The sequence below is a fragment of the Chiloscyllium plagiosum genome, unplaced genomic scaffold, assembly GCF_037043375.1.
Source record: "Chiloscyllium plagiosum isolate Xiang-an unplaced genomic scaffold, Cpla_swu_hap1 HiC_scaffold_24, whole genome shotgun sequence".
Classification (NCBI taxonomy): domain Eukaryota; kingdom Metazoa; phylum Chordata; class Chondrichthyes; order Orectolobiformes; family Hemiscylliidae; genus Chiloscyllium; species Chiloscyllium plagiosum.
In genome coordinates this window covers 12,093,004-12,111,899 of record NW_028270162.1, presented here as the reverse complement: position 1 = coordinate 12,111,899, position 18,896 = coordinate 12,093,004, and the positions used below count along the sequence as shown (strand labels likewise).

The 18,896-nt window shown below is 41.2% G+C and overlaps 1 protein-coding gene across 1 annotated transcript in view; it reads right to left on the bottom strand.

Annotated features, from left to right (window-relative positions):
- The window catches only part of LOC122562513 (ubiquitin-conjugating enzyme E2 L3), a 70,694-nt gene that overhangs the window by 35,434 nt on the left and 16,364 nt on the right, over positions 1–18,896 (bottom strand). The window contains exon 2 of the mRNA XM_043715374.2: positions 16,160–16,255. Coding sequence (XP_043571309.1) covers positions 16,160–16,255 — 96 coding nt within the window. The remainder of the gene's footprint in view (positions 1–16,159; positions 16,256–18,896) is intronic.

Sequence of the window (18,896 nt, the reverse complement as noted above, 5' to 3'; positions counted from 1 at the left end):
TTCCCTAGATGCTGCCTGACCTGCTGCGTTTTTCCAGCAACACATTTCCATCAATGCTTCATACAGGCCCATCTCACTCTTAAATGTGGACTTTAAGATCCTCTCTAAGGCTCTTGCGTTAAGGCTGGAGACTGTGTTACCCTCTATTATTAAAGAGGATCAGGCGGGCTTTATAAAGGGTCGCAGATCCTCCAATAACGTTAGGAGGCTGCTTAACGTAATTCAAGCATGCCAACAGCAGTCAATACAGGGATTGGTGATTTCTTTAGATGCATTTGACCGAGTTGAGCGACCATACCTTTTCTATACTCTCGACCGGTTTGGTCTGGGCGAAGTTTTCATAAGATGGATAAAGGTTCTCTACAGTGTACCTCTCGTGGCGGTCATTACCAACGGGTAACGACCAAGCAATTTTAATATTTCTAGGGGCAGCCGTCAGGTCCGCCCCCTTTCACCATTACTTTTTACATTAGTGATTGAACCGTTGGCAGAGGCCATTCGTGGGGATCTCAAAATATCAGCTCCAGAAGTGGGGTCAAAATTACATAAGATCTTGCTGTATGCAGATGATGTTTTAATTTTCTTGACAAATCCAGCAGTCTTAGTGCCTCGCCTGATACAATGCATTCACGCGTTTGGCGTTTTTTCAGGGTATAAGATTAATTTTGCTAAATCAGAGGCTATGCCTATGGGTGGTCTTACGAAAGAGTTGGCTCTTGAGTGACTATAGATTCCCATTTAGATGGTCACAGGGGGGTTGTATGTATTTGGGCATATTCATTACTCCAGTTATGATTCCCCGTTCAAAGCCAATTTTACTCAATTATTTGAAAAACTTAAACAAGATCTCCAAAGATGGGAGGCAAATTCCTGATGAAGGGCTTTTGCCTGAAACGTCGATTTCGAAGCTCCTTGGATGCTGCCTGAACTGCTGTGCTCTTCCAGCACCACTAATCCACTTCCAGTCTCATGGTTGGGTCGGATAGCGCTTATTAAGATGAATATTCTCTCTCGTTTGTTATACCCTATGCAGATGCTCCCCCTGATTGGCTAATTTAATGAGGGCAGTTTACGGTGCCAGATAAAGGAGCTGAACCAAACTGCAGTTGCCTCACAGATTGGTGGGAGTAGACCTTCCGGACATTAGAAGTTACCAATTAAGCTCGCTTTTGACTTATGTAAGTGATTGTGTTTGTGGGGACCCTCTTTCAACATGGCTAGATATCGAACTCTCCCACACAAGGTGCCCCCTTACCAGTTTGCTGTTTTTGGACAAAGTGAGGACAGTTAGGGAATATTGCCATAACCCAATAGTCATCAATACTGTTAAAGCATGGAGGGCAATTCGGCAGAGGGAAGGTAATACTGGCAAAACATCTTTGTTTACACCTTTAGTGGGCATGTCGAGTTTTCAACCAGGTATGATAGATTCAGGATTTAAACATTGGGTAGCTAGGGGTATATCTTGTATGTGTGATTTATTTGAGGGAGATGTAATGATGTCCTTCGATCAGTTAGTACGGAAGTACGAGTTACCTAATAGAGACCTCTATCGTTTTTTCAAGTTAGGGATTTTATTCAAAAAAAAAGGACCACACTTTTGACTGATCTCTACAAATCTGACATAGAAAGAGGACTACTAAGGGCTAAGAGTACACTCTCTGTCAGTACTTTATATCACCAATTGGGGGGTGCCACCTCAGATGAGTCTGATCAACTCTGCAAGATGTGGGAAAGAGAGCTGGGTGTTGAAGTTTCTTCAGAGGCGTGGGAGGATATTTGGGAGAATGCAAGGAAGATATCAATTTGCAATAGGACCCATGCTTTACCAAGATTCTCCACAGGTCCACTTAGCCCCAGACCGTTTGTCAAAACTTAAACCAGAGGTATCTTCAGCATGCCTCAAGTGCAAAGTCTGTACGGGTACTCTTACTCATTGTCTTTGGTCTTGTGACAGGCTTCAAACATATTGGAGTGCTGTGGTGGGTGCAATGGAGAGGCTTTTAGGTGTAGGGGTGGAGAAGGACCCTATTTCACTCCTTTTGGGCCTACCCATTGTATTTCCTGCAGATTCACATAAGGCAAAACTTTTCAATATTCTGCCATTGTGCAAGGAAGAATATCTTTCTAGGTTGGATATCAGAAAACCCCCCAGGCCTGTCAGGTTGGCGGAAGATTGTTATGGAGCATATTCCCCTGGGTTCTCTCACAAATATGGCACACCACAAAACTGAGAATTTTTACAAGACATGCCAGCCCTTTTTGAAATACCTGGACACAGATTTATCTGCCACACGACCAAGGGCTTTTATATAGCCGTAACGATTGTGTTTCATGAGTCCAATATCCAGGGAGGAGGAACTGTGAATGTATGAGTGTTTTGTTTGGCTGGGTTGAGTTATTACTATTTATTTGTTTGTTGTTAGGTATTTATTTAGTTAGTTAAGTAGCTAGTTTAGGTTTTTTTTAAATTTTATACTTCTCTATATATGTTTATACATTCGTATAGGAGAGTGGGTGGGGGAATTTTTTTTATTATTTGGGTTTAGTTTTGTACTATTTTTGTACTGTTTTGAATTGCATTGCTTTGAATTTGTTGTAATATTTAAAAATCTATTTTTTCTTAATAAAAATAGGTAATAAAAAAAATTAAGGAAAAGTTGTAAGACAAAATGACCAATTTCAATGCGAGGTAAGATGCCCATGTTTTAAGAGGCTCACAGGAGCAGATAAAGCAACCCTAGAGCACTTAATTTACAACTGTTTAAAAAAAAAATAAGAAACAGGCAGACAGCCACTCTACAACTAGAACATTTCAAATAGGAGATAAAGTATCTGCACTACGGTCTTTGCAAATTGAAGCCCTAATAGCACAATTCAGTGCTTCATACATGACAGGAGTTCCTAGAACCCCAAGTGTAAAAGCACATCATTTGGCCCATCAAGCCCACACCGACCCTCCGAAGAGCATTCTACCCCTCTATCCTGTTTGTAACCCTGCATTTGCCATGGATAATCTACCTAGTCTGCACATCCCTAGACACTATGGGCAATTTAGCATGTCCAGTCCACCTAACCTCCACATCTTTAGAATGTGGGAGCAAACTGGAGCACCTGGAGGAAACCAATGGACATAGAACATAGAAGAATACAGCGCAGTACAGGCCCTTCGGCCCTCGATGTTGCGCCGATCCAAGCCCACCTAACCTACACTAGCCCACTATCCTCCATATGCCTATCCAAAGCCCGCTTAAATGCCCATAATGAAGGAGAGTCCACCACTGCTACTGGCAGGGCATTCCATGAACTCACGACTCGCTGAGTAAAGAACCTACCCCTAACATCTGTCCTATACCTACCCCCCCTTAAATTTAAAGCTATGCCCCCTTGTAATAGCTGACTCCATACGAGGAAAAAGATTCTCACTGTCGACCCTATCTAAACCCCTAATCATCTTATACACCTCTATCAAGTCACCCCTAAACCTTCTTTTCTCCAATGAAAACAACCCCAAGTGCCTCAGCCTTTCCTCATACGATCTTTCTACCATACCAGGCAACATCCTGGTAAACCTCCTCTGCACCCATTCCAGTGCCTCCACATCCTTCCTATAGTATGGCGACCAAAACTGCACACAATACTCCAGATGTGGCCGCACCAGAGTCTTATACAACTGCAACATGACCTCAGGACTCCGGAACTCAATTCCTCTACCAATAAAAGCCAGTACGCCAAATGCCTTCTTCACCGCACTATTTACCTGGGTGGCAACTTTCAAAGATCTGTGTACATGGACACCAAGATCCCTCTGCTCATCCACACTACCAAGTATCCGACCGTTAGCCCAGTACCCCATCTTTTTATTACTCTTACCAAAGTGAATCACCTCACACTTAGCTACATTGAACTCCATTTGCCACCTTTCTGCCCAGTGCTGCAGCTTATCTATATCCCGCTGTAACCTGCCACATCCTTCCTCAGTCTACAACTCCTCCGACTTTCGTATCATCCGCAAACTTGCTCACCCAACCTTCTAACCCCTCCTCCAGGTCATTTATAAAAATTACAAACAGCAATGGTCCCAAAACAGATCCTTGCGGAACACCACTAGTGACGGCACTCCAAGATGAACCTTTGCCATCAACTACTACCCTCTGTCTTCTTCTGGCCAGCCAACTCCTAATCCAAACCTCCAACTCACCCTCAATGCCATACCTCCGTATTTTTGCAGTAGTCTACCATGGGGAACCTTATCAAACGCCTTACTAAAATCTATATACACCACATCTACTGCTTTCCCCTCGTCCACCTTTGTGAGGCACGACCTGCCCTTCACAAAACCATGCTGACTATCCTTGATCACATTATTCCTATCCAGATGTTCATAAATCCTATCCCTTACAATTCTCTCTAAGACTTTGCCCACAACAGAAGTGAGACTCACCGGCCTATAGTTACTAAGGTTATCCCTACTCCCCTTCTTGAACAAGGGAACCACATTTGCTAGCCTCCAATCTTCTGGCACTACTCCTGTAGACAACGAGGACGTAAAAATCAAGGCCAATGGCTCTGCAATCTCCTCCCTTGCTTCCCAGAGAATCCTAGGATAAATGCCATCAGGCCCAGGGGACTTATCTATTTTCACCCTTTCCAGAATTTCCAACACCTCTTCTCTACATACCTCAAAGCCATCCATTCTACTTAATTGTGACTCAGTACTCACATTGACAACAATGTCCTGTTCCTGATTGAATACTGACGAAAAGTATTCATTCAGTGTCTCCCCAATCTCTTCAGCCTCCACACGCAACTTCCCACTACTATCCTTGACTGGACCTATTCCTACCCTAGTCATTCTTTTATTCCTGACATACCTATAGAAAGCCTTAGGGTTTTCCCTAATCCTACCAACTAAGGACCTTTCATGTCCCCTCCTTGCTGCTCTTAGCTCTCTCTTCAGGTCCTTCCTGGCTACCTTATAACTCTCAATCGCCCCAATTGAACCTTCACGCCTCATCTTTACATAGGCCGCCCTCTTCCATTTAACAAGGGATTCCAATTCCTTATTAAACCACGGCTCCCTCACACGACCCTTTCCTCCCTGCCTGACGGGCACATACTTATCAAGGACACTCAATAGTTGCTCCTTGAACAAGCTCCACATATCAATTACACCCTTGCCTTGAAGCTTACTTTTCCAGGCCACACATCCTAAGTCATGCCTCACAGCATCATAATTTCCCTGCCCCCAGCTATAACTCTTGCCCTGTAGTGCACACTTATCCCTCTCCATCACTAGAGTAAACAGAACGTGAAAACTCCGTGCAGACAAGTCTGGAATCGAATCTGTCTAGAAATGAGACGACACCCAGTGCTGTGAGGCAGCAATGCTGACTGCTGAGTCATGGTGCCACCCTTAATTAGTAAAATGACCTGTCTGACAGATCCTCCTGATCTAAAAGGTTATGTCTCAAATATGTTGAGAGGGTATTACAGGGAAGAGGGCGAGAAGCAGCAAGTGGGTCAGGTAGAGTACGGAATGTTGAAAAAGACGATAACAGAGATTGGACGGGAGGTAGGCAGTTTGCTTTGAGAACTTCCTGTAATTTGACTAACAAACATAAATACTGGGACAATTAGACACTGTTCTTCTATTTACAGAAAAGATAACAGGATGATCTAGTAATTTCAAACGAACAGTCTAAGAAAATGTGTAGCAGTAGACTTTGATTCACGCTAGCTCAGCACAATGTAGATGTAAGAGTCAGTCCCAATAAACACAGGTTGAGCCCAGAAAAATCAAGCTCAGGTGGCAGAGATTCAATACTGGAGAATCACTTGACTGAACCTAGCCAAAGCAGGTCAAGTTCACCAGTAGTGTTATACCTCACTGGGGTTCTGCACTTGAGATCAAGGCTCACTGTTCCTGAAGTGTCAAAGATTTTAAAGAGTATGGAGTACAGAGGAAACTCTATTATCCAAATACCAATTATCCAAAAATCAGATTATCTGAAGGAGCTCTCGAGGTCCCGATGGAAACAATACAAAGATGTTTTTCCAACAGGGATCGTGTCTTTTGGTTACAGTGATCAAACAGGCAGTCTCCAAATGACTGACCTCCTGCCCCCTCTCTCTCCCCACACTTTTCCTGGAGTTCTATACAGGGGTGTACCCTAACCCCACTTCCCCCAGATATTCTCTCCAACATTGCCCTGTACAAGGCAAAGGTGGAACTTGTCAAAATGTTTCAGTAAAAAGATGCGCACGTGTGCACGCACGCTGTTTGGAGACTTACTTCACAAAGGCAACTGCAGCAGTATGGTTGTTGGAGTCCAGTCCAGCTGCCCAAGAGGGGCGAGTGTCTACGGGATTGGGGAGCGGGTGGGGGGGCGGTGTTGCATGGAGTTGAGGGCAGGGGGTTGTTAGGGGCAGGGGGTTGTTAGAGGCAGGGATGGTGTTGGACATGGTTGTGGTTGGGGGGAGGTGTTGCTTGGGGTCAGTGTTGGACGGAGTTGTGGTTGTGGGGGTCCATGTCGGGGACGGGGGTGGTATTGCTGAGTGCTGCTGCAGTCTCCTGAACAGGGAGCAGACTTGAAAAGCTCCACACCCCAGAGGAAAGGCATTTGATCAAGTAACCAGCACGGTGGCAGAGTGGTTAGCACTGCTGCCTCACAGCGCCAGAGATCCGGGTTCAATTCCCGCCTCAGGCGACTGACTGTGTGGAGTTTGCACATTCTCCCAGTGTCTGCATGGGTTTCCTCCGGGTGCTCCGGTTTCCTCCCACAGTCCAAAAAATGTGCAGGTTAGGTGAATTAGCCATGCTAAATTGTCTGTAGTGTTCGGCGAAGGGGTAAATGTAGGGGAATGGGTCTGGGTGGGTTGTGCTTCGGTGGGTCGGTGTGGACTTGTTGGGCCGAAGGGCCTGTTTCCACACTAAGTAGTGGCCGCCCATCAAGTTCGGATAATCGAGGTTCCCCTGTATTCCTCAATTTACCTGCCTTTTAGTCCCAGGTTGACAGAAAGCAGGGGTCAGGTTTCTGCACTCAAGTAGGAACACTTCACACAAATAAATATATTCTAACTACAGATTAAAATTATGAACCCCATTTTTAAATTCCCCCAACACAAATACAAGCATACAAATTCAAAAAGCACTGGGCAATATATCAGAGGAAAAGACTGAGAAGATAGTTCAATGGAACCAGTCCACAGAGTTCATCAAAATATTCATTTTAGCATGCCAGGACATTGTTCTTTCACCTTCCTTCTCCAGGTACTTTCATTTGATCACAGGAGGCATAGGATAGCTGTTTCATTTATTTGTAATGAAGTCACAGCTACACCACCTTCAGGTTTGCGACAGTTTTTACTGAAGGAAGAAAGCAGCTCATTGGAGACTCATTTTGATCAAATGTTTCCAATCTTTAAAATGAAAGTTGGGCACTTAATTTGCATTGAAGACTGTAGACTTTTTTTGCTCTCTTTTCCCTACTGTTGGAGAGCATTCAGCCGGAAACAATGTTTTGGGTAAGTCAATAGAGATACAGTGGCAGTCATATGCAGAGAATGCCAGGAAGAAACGTTCCAAATGGAACAACCACCATCAGTTGTTAACTAAAACAAAAAAAGGTGACCAGGTAAACTTCATATCTTTATTAACTTCATCAATTGGAAGGTGTAACAAGGAACAAAGGAGCTATTTCTGGTGAGAAGGCAAGCTACAGACTCGAGACTCCAAAAGCATAATCAATGTTGGGGATGAAAGAGACTAACAAATCATCAATAATGTTATTATTGATGAACACCTGGGCTAGTGTTCGAGACTGAACCATTTTCAGCTGCTTCATAAGTGACTTTTTCTTTATCATAAAAGGTCAGAAGTGGGGACAATTGTCAACGTTTGCACAATGTTCAGGACCATTCGCAACTCCTCAGATACTGAAGCAGTCCACGTTCAAATGCAACAAGACCTGGGCTGAAAAGTGGCAAGTAACAGTCATGCCACACAATGTCCCTTACTGGAGATGGTGCCTTGCAAGCTAATCACTATTTCTTGACATTCAATGGTGTTACCATTATTGAATTCCCTATGAACATCCTTGGGATCACCATTGACCAGAAACTCGACTGGACTTGTCATATAAACAATGGCTGAAAGGGCAGGGCTGAGGCTAGGAATACTGCAGCAAGCAGCTCACCTCCTAACTTCCTAAAGTCTCTCCACCATTTACAAGGCGCAAGTCAGGAGTGTGATGGGATACACCCCACTTACCTAGATGAGTACAGCAGCAGCATCAGCAAGAGAAGCTTGACACCACCCAGGACAAAGCAGTCTGCTTGATTGACACCACGTCCACAGTCATCCACTCCCTCCATCACTGATGATCAGTAGCAGCAGACTGTACCATTTACAAGGTGCACATTGCTGAAATTCATCAAAAGACCTTTAGACAGCACCTTCTAAACCCACGGCCAGAAGTATAAGGGCAGCAAATACATGGGAACATCACCACGCGTGAGTTCATCACTAAGCCACTCACCATCCTGACTTGAAAATATATTGCTGTTCCTACACGGTCGTTAGGTTAAAATCCTGGAATTCCCTAATGCCTAACAGCATTACGGGTCTACCCAAAGTACAATCACTGCAGCAGTTCAAGGAGGCTGTTCACCACCATCTTCTCAGGGGCATCTACAGACAGGTAATAGATGTTGGCCAGCCCCATGAGTGTGTGTTTTAAAAACCTAAGCAGTGGCAAATGAACTGAATAGATTTTATGCAATGGTCTTCCATATACAGAACAGAAGTAATACAGAAGGATGGGAACAATTCAAGAAAACTATAATCACCTGGGAGAGTGGTATTAGGCAACCTTTTGGAGCTTTGAACTGCTAAGACCCCAGGTGTTGATGGAATTCATCTGGAGTCTTAAAATAAGCAGTTAGTTGATGAATTGATTATTTCCAAAACTCCTTGGTTTTGGGAAGGTGCTACTATATTGGGAAATTATGAATGTAATTCCTTTGTTCAAAGAAGGAAAGGAGACGTGATGAAGGGCTCCTGCCTGAAACATCAATTTTCCTACTCCTCGGATGCTGCTTGGCACCACTCTAACCTTGACTCTGATCTCCAGCATCTGCAGCCCTCCCTTTCGCCGTAAGAGCACACGAAAGAGCGAGAGCAAGAAATGCCTCAGAAGCACAAGTCTTTGAAACACTCTTTCTGCAAAGGAAGTGGTGGGGTTGAGTACAAGTGACAATATTTAAAAGACATCTGCATGGGTACATGAATAAAAGGATTGAGGGAGGGGATGTGAGCTAAATGGTGGCAAGTGGTACTAGATTAAATTTAGGATATCTGGTTGGCATGGACAATTCGTATCGAAGGGTCTGTTTCCATGCAGTATAACTCTGACTCTAAAGGCGCTGGAGTTAAGTTGTTGAATCCTTTTAAGGCAGAGGTAGATACGATTCTTAAATCTTTCTTCCCCTTATTATCAAGGATAAGCAGGAGTGTAAAGCAATCATAACAGGCAACACTGTGGCTCAGTGGTTAGCACTGCAGCCTCTGCACCAGGGACCCAGGTTCGATTCATCCTTGGGCAACTGTGTGTGGAGTTTGCACGTTCTCCCAGTGTCTGCGTGGGTTTCCTTCCACAGTCAGGTCAGGTGAATTGCCCATGCTAAATTGCCCATAGTGTTAGGTGCATTATTCAGACGGAAATGGGTCTGGATGAGTTACTTTTCGGAGGGTTGGTGTGGGCCTGTTGGGCAAAGAGACTGTTTCCACACTGTCGGAAATCTAATCTAAAACACAATCTTACTGACTAATGAAGCAGTCTTGAGAAGCCGAGATACGTACTCTCACTCAATTTGTATACAGATAGTTTGATGGCATTCTGAGGAAATTACTTGAAATGTTAAAAAGAAATGCAATGCTATTGTGTGCATGGATCTTCAAATTAGCCTGTGATAAAGAGGTTTGTGTTAGAAATCAAAGAACATGCGCGGTGGCTCAGTGCTTAGCATTGCTGCCTCACAGCACCAAGGTCCCAGGTTCAATTCCAGCCTTGGGCGACTGTGTGTGTGGAGTTTGCACATTCTCCCAGTGTTTACGTGGGTTTTCTCCGGGTGATCCGGTTTCCTCCCACAGTCCAAAGATGTGCAGGTCAGGTGAACTGGCCATGCTAAATTGCCCATAGCATTAGCTGCATTAGTCAGAGGGAACTGGGTCTGGCTGGGTTACTCTTCGGGAGGGTCGGTGTGGACTCGTTGGGCCGAAGGACCTGTTTCCACGCTGTAGAAACCTGCTGTGTTTGGACCTGCTAATCCAAACACAGCACTGGAAGAAAATCCAGCAGTATAGATACAAACGTTGGTTAAAGATTAGAGAAAATGATCAGAGGCTATCCAGTCTGAACAAATGTAGTACTCAGGATATATATTCAGCTGATTACTCTTCTTTATATAAATGATTAGTTACAAATATAAAAAACATGCAATGAACAAAACCTGTAAAGCAATAAAAAAGTTTGCAGGATTCTCAAAACTGGAAACCAAATGCATAAGATCTGGAAAAGGAAGTCTAAAATATTGGCCCAAAAACCAGGTCTTAAGGATGATCCGAAAAAGAATGAAAGATTTTGGAAGAGAATTCTAGAACTTGTAGGTACAAAATCTAGAGCTGCAGACAACAAATAAGCTACTGTGGTTCACTGATCTATGGACCCAGAGGGTTTGGGACAACAGGTGGATTAGTAGATTGTGCGGACATGTACAAAATTGTATCAGCTCGCATTCCTAAGATTTTCATAAATTAAATGGCAAAGCTTTATAGAAAACTGACAAGATCAGCAATCACAGAATAATCCATTCAATTTTGGTCCACTCATTTTAAAAATGAAAATTCTAATGCAGATAAATTTGCGACAGTGACAAAGGAAACTAGACACCTTAATTGAGGCCAAATTTGAGAAGCTGGGATAAATTGCAACAGAACTAAAAAAGTTGAGAGATGCAACAGACATACCAATATTGAAGCTGTAAGAAATTATCTGACTGGCGGTACAGCCAGGATCAAAATTGATTCCATTAGTTCAAGTATGCAGAATAATAGACAAGTAAACGCAAGAGATTTAGGACAAGAGAAGGAACTCTTTCAACAAGGTCCACATGGAATGTACTACCAGAGCTGTTTAATAGAAAGACCATATTAACACTGAAGAATAAACAAGATGGCTTGGAGGAGGAATAAGGACTAACACAATATGCAGAGTGAACATTTGGCATTATAAGCTGTCACTATGCGGTCAATGAAGCCTGTTGTTATACAGAACTTGTGCTTTTAAAGCAAAGGCATAAGGCCTTATATTCTCATGTTGTAATATCTATAAAATGCTAGGCAAGTTCAGATCAAACTGTTCTAGTCATTGAATGGATTAAAAGAATGAAGTAAGGATTACCAAAAGATCAAAGCAAAACAGGTTAGGAAACATTTTTCCCTACTTTAGAATACAAATTTAGTGAAAATAAACACAAAGGGAATAAAGTATGGAAATACAAAAAAAAATTACTGCAGATTTATACTTCACTGTTAAAACTAAGAAAAAAAGCTTAATTTAGTTAATGCCGTAAGGGCTAGATTCTTTTGACCTACTTTTGATAAAAATCACAATGACTCAAGCAAGTGCAAAAACTCCAAATAATTTCTGACACAGCCTTGTGGTTATCACAGATTTAAAATTCATTCCAAGTTACTTACATAAACTGAAATAAATGATTATTTCCTAAAAATCACAACTGGAATATTACAGCACTCTTGAAATTGAAATGCATTTGAAGTGTTTGTGAGCATTAAGATGCTGAGGTCACATTGAGACGACAAGATCAACCAGTTACTGAAACAGTCGGTTTTAGTCTGTTCATACTAAAGCTCCCAAAACATCAAAAGTAAAATGAGAAACACTTGACATAAAAAAGGTACTCCATAAACGGTGGCACTGCAGTGTGACATAAATCACTATTAATCTATAAACTTTCCAAAATATGTAAGCTATTGGTTACTACTGGAAAGCTTTCAAAATCTGACAGATTTCTCCCATTTTTGCAAATGCAACTTAAATTTCCAAAGTCACAACTTATGCTACAAACATTTTACAGAATTGTTCAGATAATCAAAATGGACATAGAGCATAACAGTGCAAAGGACAATTCAATAGCAAAGTAACTTTTCATGCATCCCATTCTTAGAACATAGAATAGAATGATAGTGATTAATCAGGTAAAAAGGATATGGTATGAAGTTACGAATCATATCAAAAGCTTAGATTTTCTCATCACAAGTTCTAAAGGCTCTACAAAATTAAAATACATGGTTATAAAAATCTTAACAGCTCCTTCAAACTTTGAAAAATTATCAGGCAGCTATTTCAATAAGATTCTCTTCATGAGGAAGCACATTTTGCACTGTTCAGTGAATTAGTCAAAGCAAAAATGCTTAAAGGCTTGAAAAACCATTGCCGAGTGCGTGAACAGCCGTAAGTATCTTTTATAGTATCCTTGGATTTATACTTATTATAGGGAATTTTAAGAGTATGAAGACAGAGTTTGCTGAAGTCAACTGGGGAAATAGATTCAAAACTAAGAAACAATGACATATTTAAGTTATAATACTCTCAAAAGGTATGTATTCCATTATGAAAGAAAAACGTGAGGGAATCAATAAGTGACTAAGAAAGCTAAGGATTCTACCTAACTGAAATAAACGATTTACAATGTTGCAGTTTATTGAATGGACTAAAGATAATGAAAATTTTAGAAACCAGAGAATGGCAAAAAAAGGGAGCAATTAGAGCACCAGAGAAAAACTAGCAAGAAAAAGAGAGAGACAGGAAAAGCCTGCCACGTAAATGAAAGAATGAAGAGGGTTGGTCCCTTAAACAGACATTAAGGAGTTGATAATGAGGCAACAAGCAAATAGTCTTTGAACAAGTATTTTGTATGACTTCACAGCAGAAGCCACAAAAATCATCCCAATAATAGACAAAAAGGAGAAGAAACGCGCAATTGTATGTCAAATAATCTAACTGTGGTCTCCTTGTTTTAGTGCAACAGACATTCACCAGATTGAATCCAGGGATGAGAACGTGGTCCAATGAAGAGCTCTTTAGCAGGAGGGCCTATATGGTTGAGTTCAGAAGAACGAGACAATTTATTTGAAACATGAAGCTCCTGGAAGGCTTAACAGGATGGACTGAGGAGACGTCTTCCCTGGTTCCAGGACTTACACCCAAGGATCATGGAATCTGGATCACACGTCAGACTTTTTAGACTTGGGGAATTTCTTCACTTTCAATCTTTAGAAATGTCTACTCTGGTGAGCTCTTGAAAATACTCAACGCAGAGACCGAGAAAGATTTGAACATCAGAATCAAGTGATCACAGAAATAAGAATATGACCAGGACAGAAGATAAAGTAAAAGATCAGCCATGACCTTACTGAATAGTTCAGGGGGCTTGAGGCACCAATGAATTTTGATTGGATATATTGTCACATGTACTGGGATACACTGAAGTTTTTTTTTCGCATGCAATTCTAGCAGATTATACCATACGTAAATACAGTGCAACAGAACAGAACTTCAATGTAAACTTACTAGTGTCACATGTATCGCAATACAGTGAAGTGCTGTTTTGCATGTTAATCGCAAAGCGTCACCATGCTACGGTGCCATCTTATATCACTGACCATTTTGCATGATAAATATAGCATACATTTTTAATTCGTTAATTTATCTTTTCAATTTTCTCCTCAGTTGGCTTCTCTTTCTCTGCTCCTCCAATCACTACTGCATAACATCAGCTGCAGGGGCCTTGATTCCGGGCTCCTCCCACTCCACCAATGAGAGAGCCAGCAATGGGTCTTGGGCTGCATGGGGCTTGGCCTCTTGCAGTAGGGTGCCCAGGGCAATTAAAAGGAAGAGAAATGGCAAATAGCTGCAGGGAAATGGAGCCATTGAGGAATGGGAGCTTTCATAGACATCCTGTGTAAGCCACCAGATCAGAATTAGAAATCCTCAGTTCCTTGCTTCCAGCAAATGAGAAAGCAGCAGCAGGCCTTAGAGAGCCAAAACCCATGATCATTGCCAAATGGGTGTGTGTGGAAGAAGAGCGAACAAACGCAAGAGAGTATGCCCTTTAGTATTTGAGAGGTCCATCCAAAATCTGATAAACAGCAGGGAGGAAGGTGTTCTTGAAACTGTTGATCCAGGTTTTCAAAACTGTTGTATCTTGTCTGATAGAAGAGGGTGGAAAAGAGTATAACCAAGATCTGTGGCAGTAAATTCCACAGATTCACCATCCACTAACTGAAGAAATGCCTGATCTCAGTTCTAAAGTGTCATCCCTTCACTCTGAGGACACACCCTTGGGTTTTAATCTCTCCTACAGTGGAAACATCTTTGCCACATCCACTGCATCCATGCCTCTCAATATTCTAAGTTTCAATCAATCCAGGTTCCCCTCAACCTGCTGAATGACCAACGAAAACCGACTCAACTGCTCCTCTTATGACAAGCTTTTCAACCCCAGCACCATTCTTGTAAACCTCCGCCATCGTCCACAAAGGCGTAACACATCCTTCCTTAGATATGGGGTCCAAAAGTGCTCACAATATTCCAAATGCAGTCTGACCAGGGCATTATGCAGTTTCAGCAATACATCCCTGCACTTGTATTCTAGTCTTCTCAAAATGAATGCTAAAATTGTATTTACCTCCCGATCAACTGTTAGCCTTGAGAATCCTGAACTAGGAGTCCCAAGTCCCTTTGTGCTTCAGATTTCCAAAATCTTTTCCAGTTTATAAAGTAGTCTACAGCTCTATTCTTCCTCCAGAAAGTTCATACACTGGAAAAAGTGAGGTTATTCCTTCTGCCACTTCTTTGCCCAATCCCTCTCCTCTCCATATCCTTTTCCTGAAATTAGCAAAAAATGTACTTTGATTTTCATCCAGATCACCAATGTATCACCTGAATAGTTGTAACCCCAACACTGACTCCTGTGGAACTCCACTAGGCTCAGACTACCATCGTGAAATATACTTAAATCCTCAGACTCCATATTTCTCTATGGTGAAGAGTTCCAGATTTACCACCCTCTGGCTGAAGAAATTCCTCATCAGCCAATCCTCTACCCATACCAGCAGCTTGCTGCTGATACCATGGTATGACTTCCCATTGACCAAGCTGTGCTGGATCAGGTGGAAGCAGTATTGATTGAACCAAATAGCAGAGATCTGACCTTATAAACTAAACCTGAAGTTCTTTTGACTGAGACATTAAATGGAGGCAAGTGCAGTGGTTCAGATTAATAAATCAACAGGTTAAGTTTCTAAATAAAAGCAACAGGGAACACGAATAATTCAAAATCACCTATATATACACTTGCATGCTGGATGATAACTACAAGGCTGAAGTTGCCAATATTTACGACAAAGCTCACATAGCAAGCAAGACCACAAAACATGGCAGTATTGCACAAATTACCACAATAAAGATGCAAGCAAAATAAAAGGAAAAACCTAGAAGCAAACAAGCACCTAAAACAACTATCCCTGGAACACTCCAATGGTCACTGGGATTTCAAAATAGGATGCCAAATTTTATGAAACCAAAAAATACATAACTGTCATGTATGTACAGAATTGCTGAAAACAACTATTCTATACAAGTCTACTACTGACAAATCATTTACATACATTTGTCAAATGCAATTCATGAACCCACTCTATTTGAACATATTAATCACTGTTTTCTCTAAAATACAGCCTTAAACATTTGAGGCTTGAAGAACATGTCTGTTTAGCTGAACAACTTGCGCACCTTAACTTTGTGACATACATACTTGAAGCTTGAAAATAATTTACACTTTTGCAATATTATAGAACTAATGCTGGATGACATAATCCATGTGTAATAAACAGTGGGGCTACTTTAGCCACTCACAGTCAAGTTGTGAAATTCTGCAATAGGAACTAGTTGCTCTACTTGGATAGGTTTCAGATTTGTAAATGTGTAACATGATCAAGATTTGAAAACAAACAACACTAAGAATTAAATAATTAATTATAAAACTATTATTGACAAATGAACAGCCTACTCACAGGAACAATAAGTCCTTGCCAATAGAATACATTTGTTTCATCCACTAGGATATTACGGAAATTTTTCATTCCAGATGTGCGGATTTCATTAAGTTCCTGCAAATAAATAAAATGACAGGTAAGAAACAAAGCACAGTGTTACAGCAGAGTCTGTACTTAATTCCTTACATTATGCCAGAATCCAGCAGCCAATTTGCACAGTAAATAACATTAAAAAACACACATGCTGCATAAGTACCTAAAATGTACAATAGACACCATTGTTGCTATCAGAAATGCAGTCATATGCTCTTCAGAACTACAACAAAATATACTTGATATGGTACAGAAATGGTGTGTGTCAGAGGCTTTCAATTTACATCTAGTTATTGATTAATACAACCCAATATAATAAGTAAAAACCAAAAGAACTGCGGATGCTCTACAGGGTATAAGTTTAGGGTGAGAAGGGAAAGATATAAAAGAGACCTAAGGAGCAACTTTTTCACGCAGAGGGTAATACGTTTTTGGATGAGCTTCCAGAAGTAGTGGTGGAGCCTAGTACAACTGCAACATTTAAAAGGCATCTGGATGGGTATATGAATAGGAAGGGTTTGGAGGGATATGGGCCAGGTACTGGCAGGTGGGACTAGATTGGGTTGGGATATCTGGTCGGTACGGATGAGTTGGACCAAAGGGTCTGTTTCCATGCTGGACATCTCTGTGACCCTAAGTAGCTGGAAAAGCTCAGCAAGTCTGGCAGTACCTGCGAAGAGAAATCAGAGTTAATATTTCAGGTCAGGTGATCCTTCCATATAATGAGATGGGATTGATACTTTATATTCAGTTTTTAAAAAGAAAAATATTCACACAGAAAATAACTCAAATTTGAGAAGTTTAAGAGGTGACCTGAATGTAGTGTTCAAGCTTATGAAGAGCTATGCGAGATAATGATACAATGGTTTCCACTAGTTGGTGAAGTAGTAACAAGGAGATAAAAATCAGGTTAAAAATTATCTGCAGGGCAGTTAAAATGCAGAACTCTGATACAGAGTCCGTTAATTTATTTAAAAAATGAATCAATGTTGCATAAAAGGAATATTAAAAGTAGCAAGCATGAAATGTGATTAGTTAGATGGCTCATTTAGAAAAACTAGCAAAAACTTGTGAGCGAAATAGTGTTTCCATACTGGAATGTTTTGATTCTTTTAAAAAAAATGAATGACACACAGGGTAAAACAGTTTTTTTTTAAAATGAATGCATTATATACCTGGGCATCAGGATCAACCCATCATTTGCATTTCCTCTCTGCTTTTCACCAGCGATAATGCTATTGTTACCTGCTACTCACTGCTTTTCAAAAAAAGTTCCCAACTTCAATTAGAGAAAATGGCTCTCCCAACTTTGAGAGCAGCGTTATGCGTGCAGCTATCCAGAGAGCACAATTATGAAATCAAAAGGTAAAGGCTGAAGTGCCACATATTGACCATCATTGATTTAGGTCAATCAAAATGCAGCAGAAAGCAATAAAACTAACGAACTTAAGTGCATTCCCGAAATAACTGCATTTAGTCAAGCCACATTTCAAATCATTTTCAGGACAGAGGCACAAAAGATATCTCCACATTCAGGTGAAAAATACACAAAGACAAAGCTGATCGCTAACAACACAGCTTTTAAGTTAAAAAGAAAGCTTGGAAAAATTCAGACTCCGCAATCCTGAAAATATGCCTCATTGGAAATAAGTAACTAAATGACACAAAAATTAAATCTATGACATGATTTCAAGTTAAATGGTGACAGGGACTTATAAAAAGCAAGGTAAGAATTGATCATTAGTAAATGTTTCTTCGCAGATTAATAATCAAAATAATCACAAGACCGGGTAACGAAGGTTAAAACAAATCATTTAAAAGGCTAGGTGGAATGCATGCAAATCAGCTCTTACAGAAGGCTGGATTAAGAATGTCAAACAATTTTTATCATAACATGCATCAAGAAAACCTGGATTCAATATAAAATTGTTGAGAATTTTAGATTAGATTAGATTACTTACAGTGTGGAAACAGGCCCTTCGGCCCAACAAGTCCACACCGCCCCGCCGAAGCGCAACCCACCCATGCCCCTACATTTACCCCTTACCTAACACTACGGGCAATTTAGCATGGCCAATTCACCTGACCTGCACATCTTTGGAGTGTGGGAGGAAACCGGAGCACCCGGAGGAAACCCACGCAGACACGGGGAGAACGTACAAACTCCACACAGTCAGTCGCCTGAGGCGGGAATTGAACCTGGTCTCTGGCGCTGCGAGGCAGCAGTGCTAACCACTGTGCCACCGTGCCGCCCATGGTATTCCTAAATTTTGTTCCTAAATTTTCTCCATATTCTCAAGAATGTGGTACATTATAAAGATGGACAATCTACAAAAAAAATGGAACAGTAGCACACTTTTCCACATGTTGTCTATTCCAAATAAGAAAGTTTAGAGAACTGTTGAAGACCAATTAACTCCAGATTCATCATTTGCCAAGCGTCAAGATAAGGTTTTGCAGATAGACATTTAAAAATGTAATAGATTTTATTTTCCCTCATTATTCCCAGCGGACTCACAATTCAATCTTTTTTGATCTGATAATATTGCATTTATCCATTAAGGTTCCTCATGAACTTTTTACTTTATCTGTTCAACTTACACACATACAAATTAAGGGCAAAGGGAAGCCATCTAGCTTTATCTCACCTGCAAATTGAGCT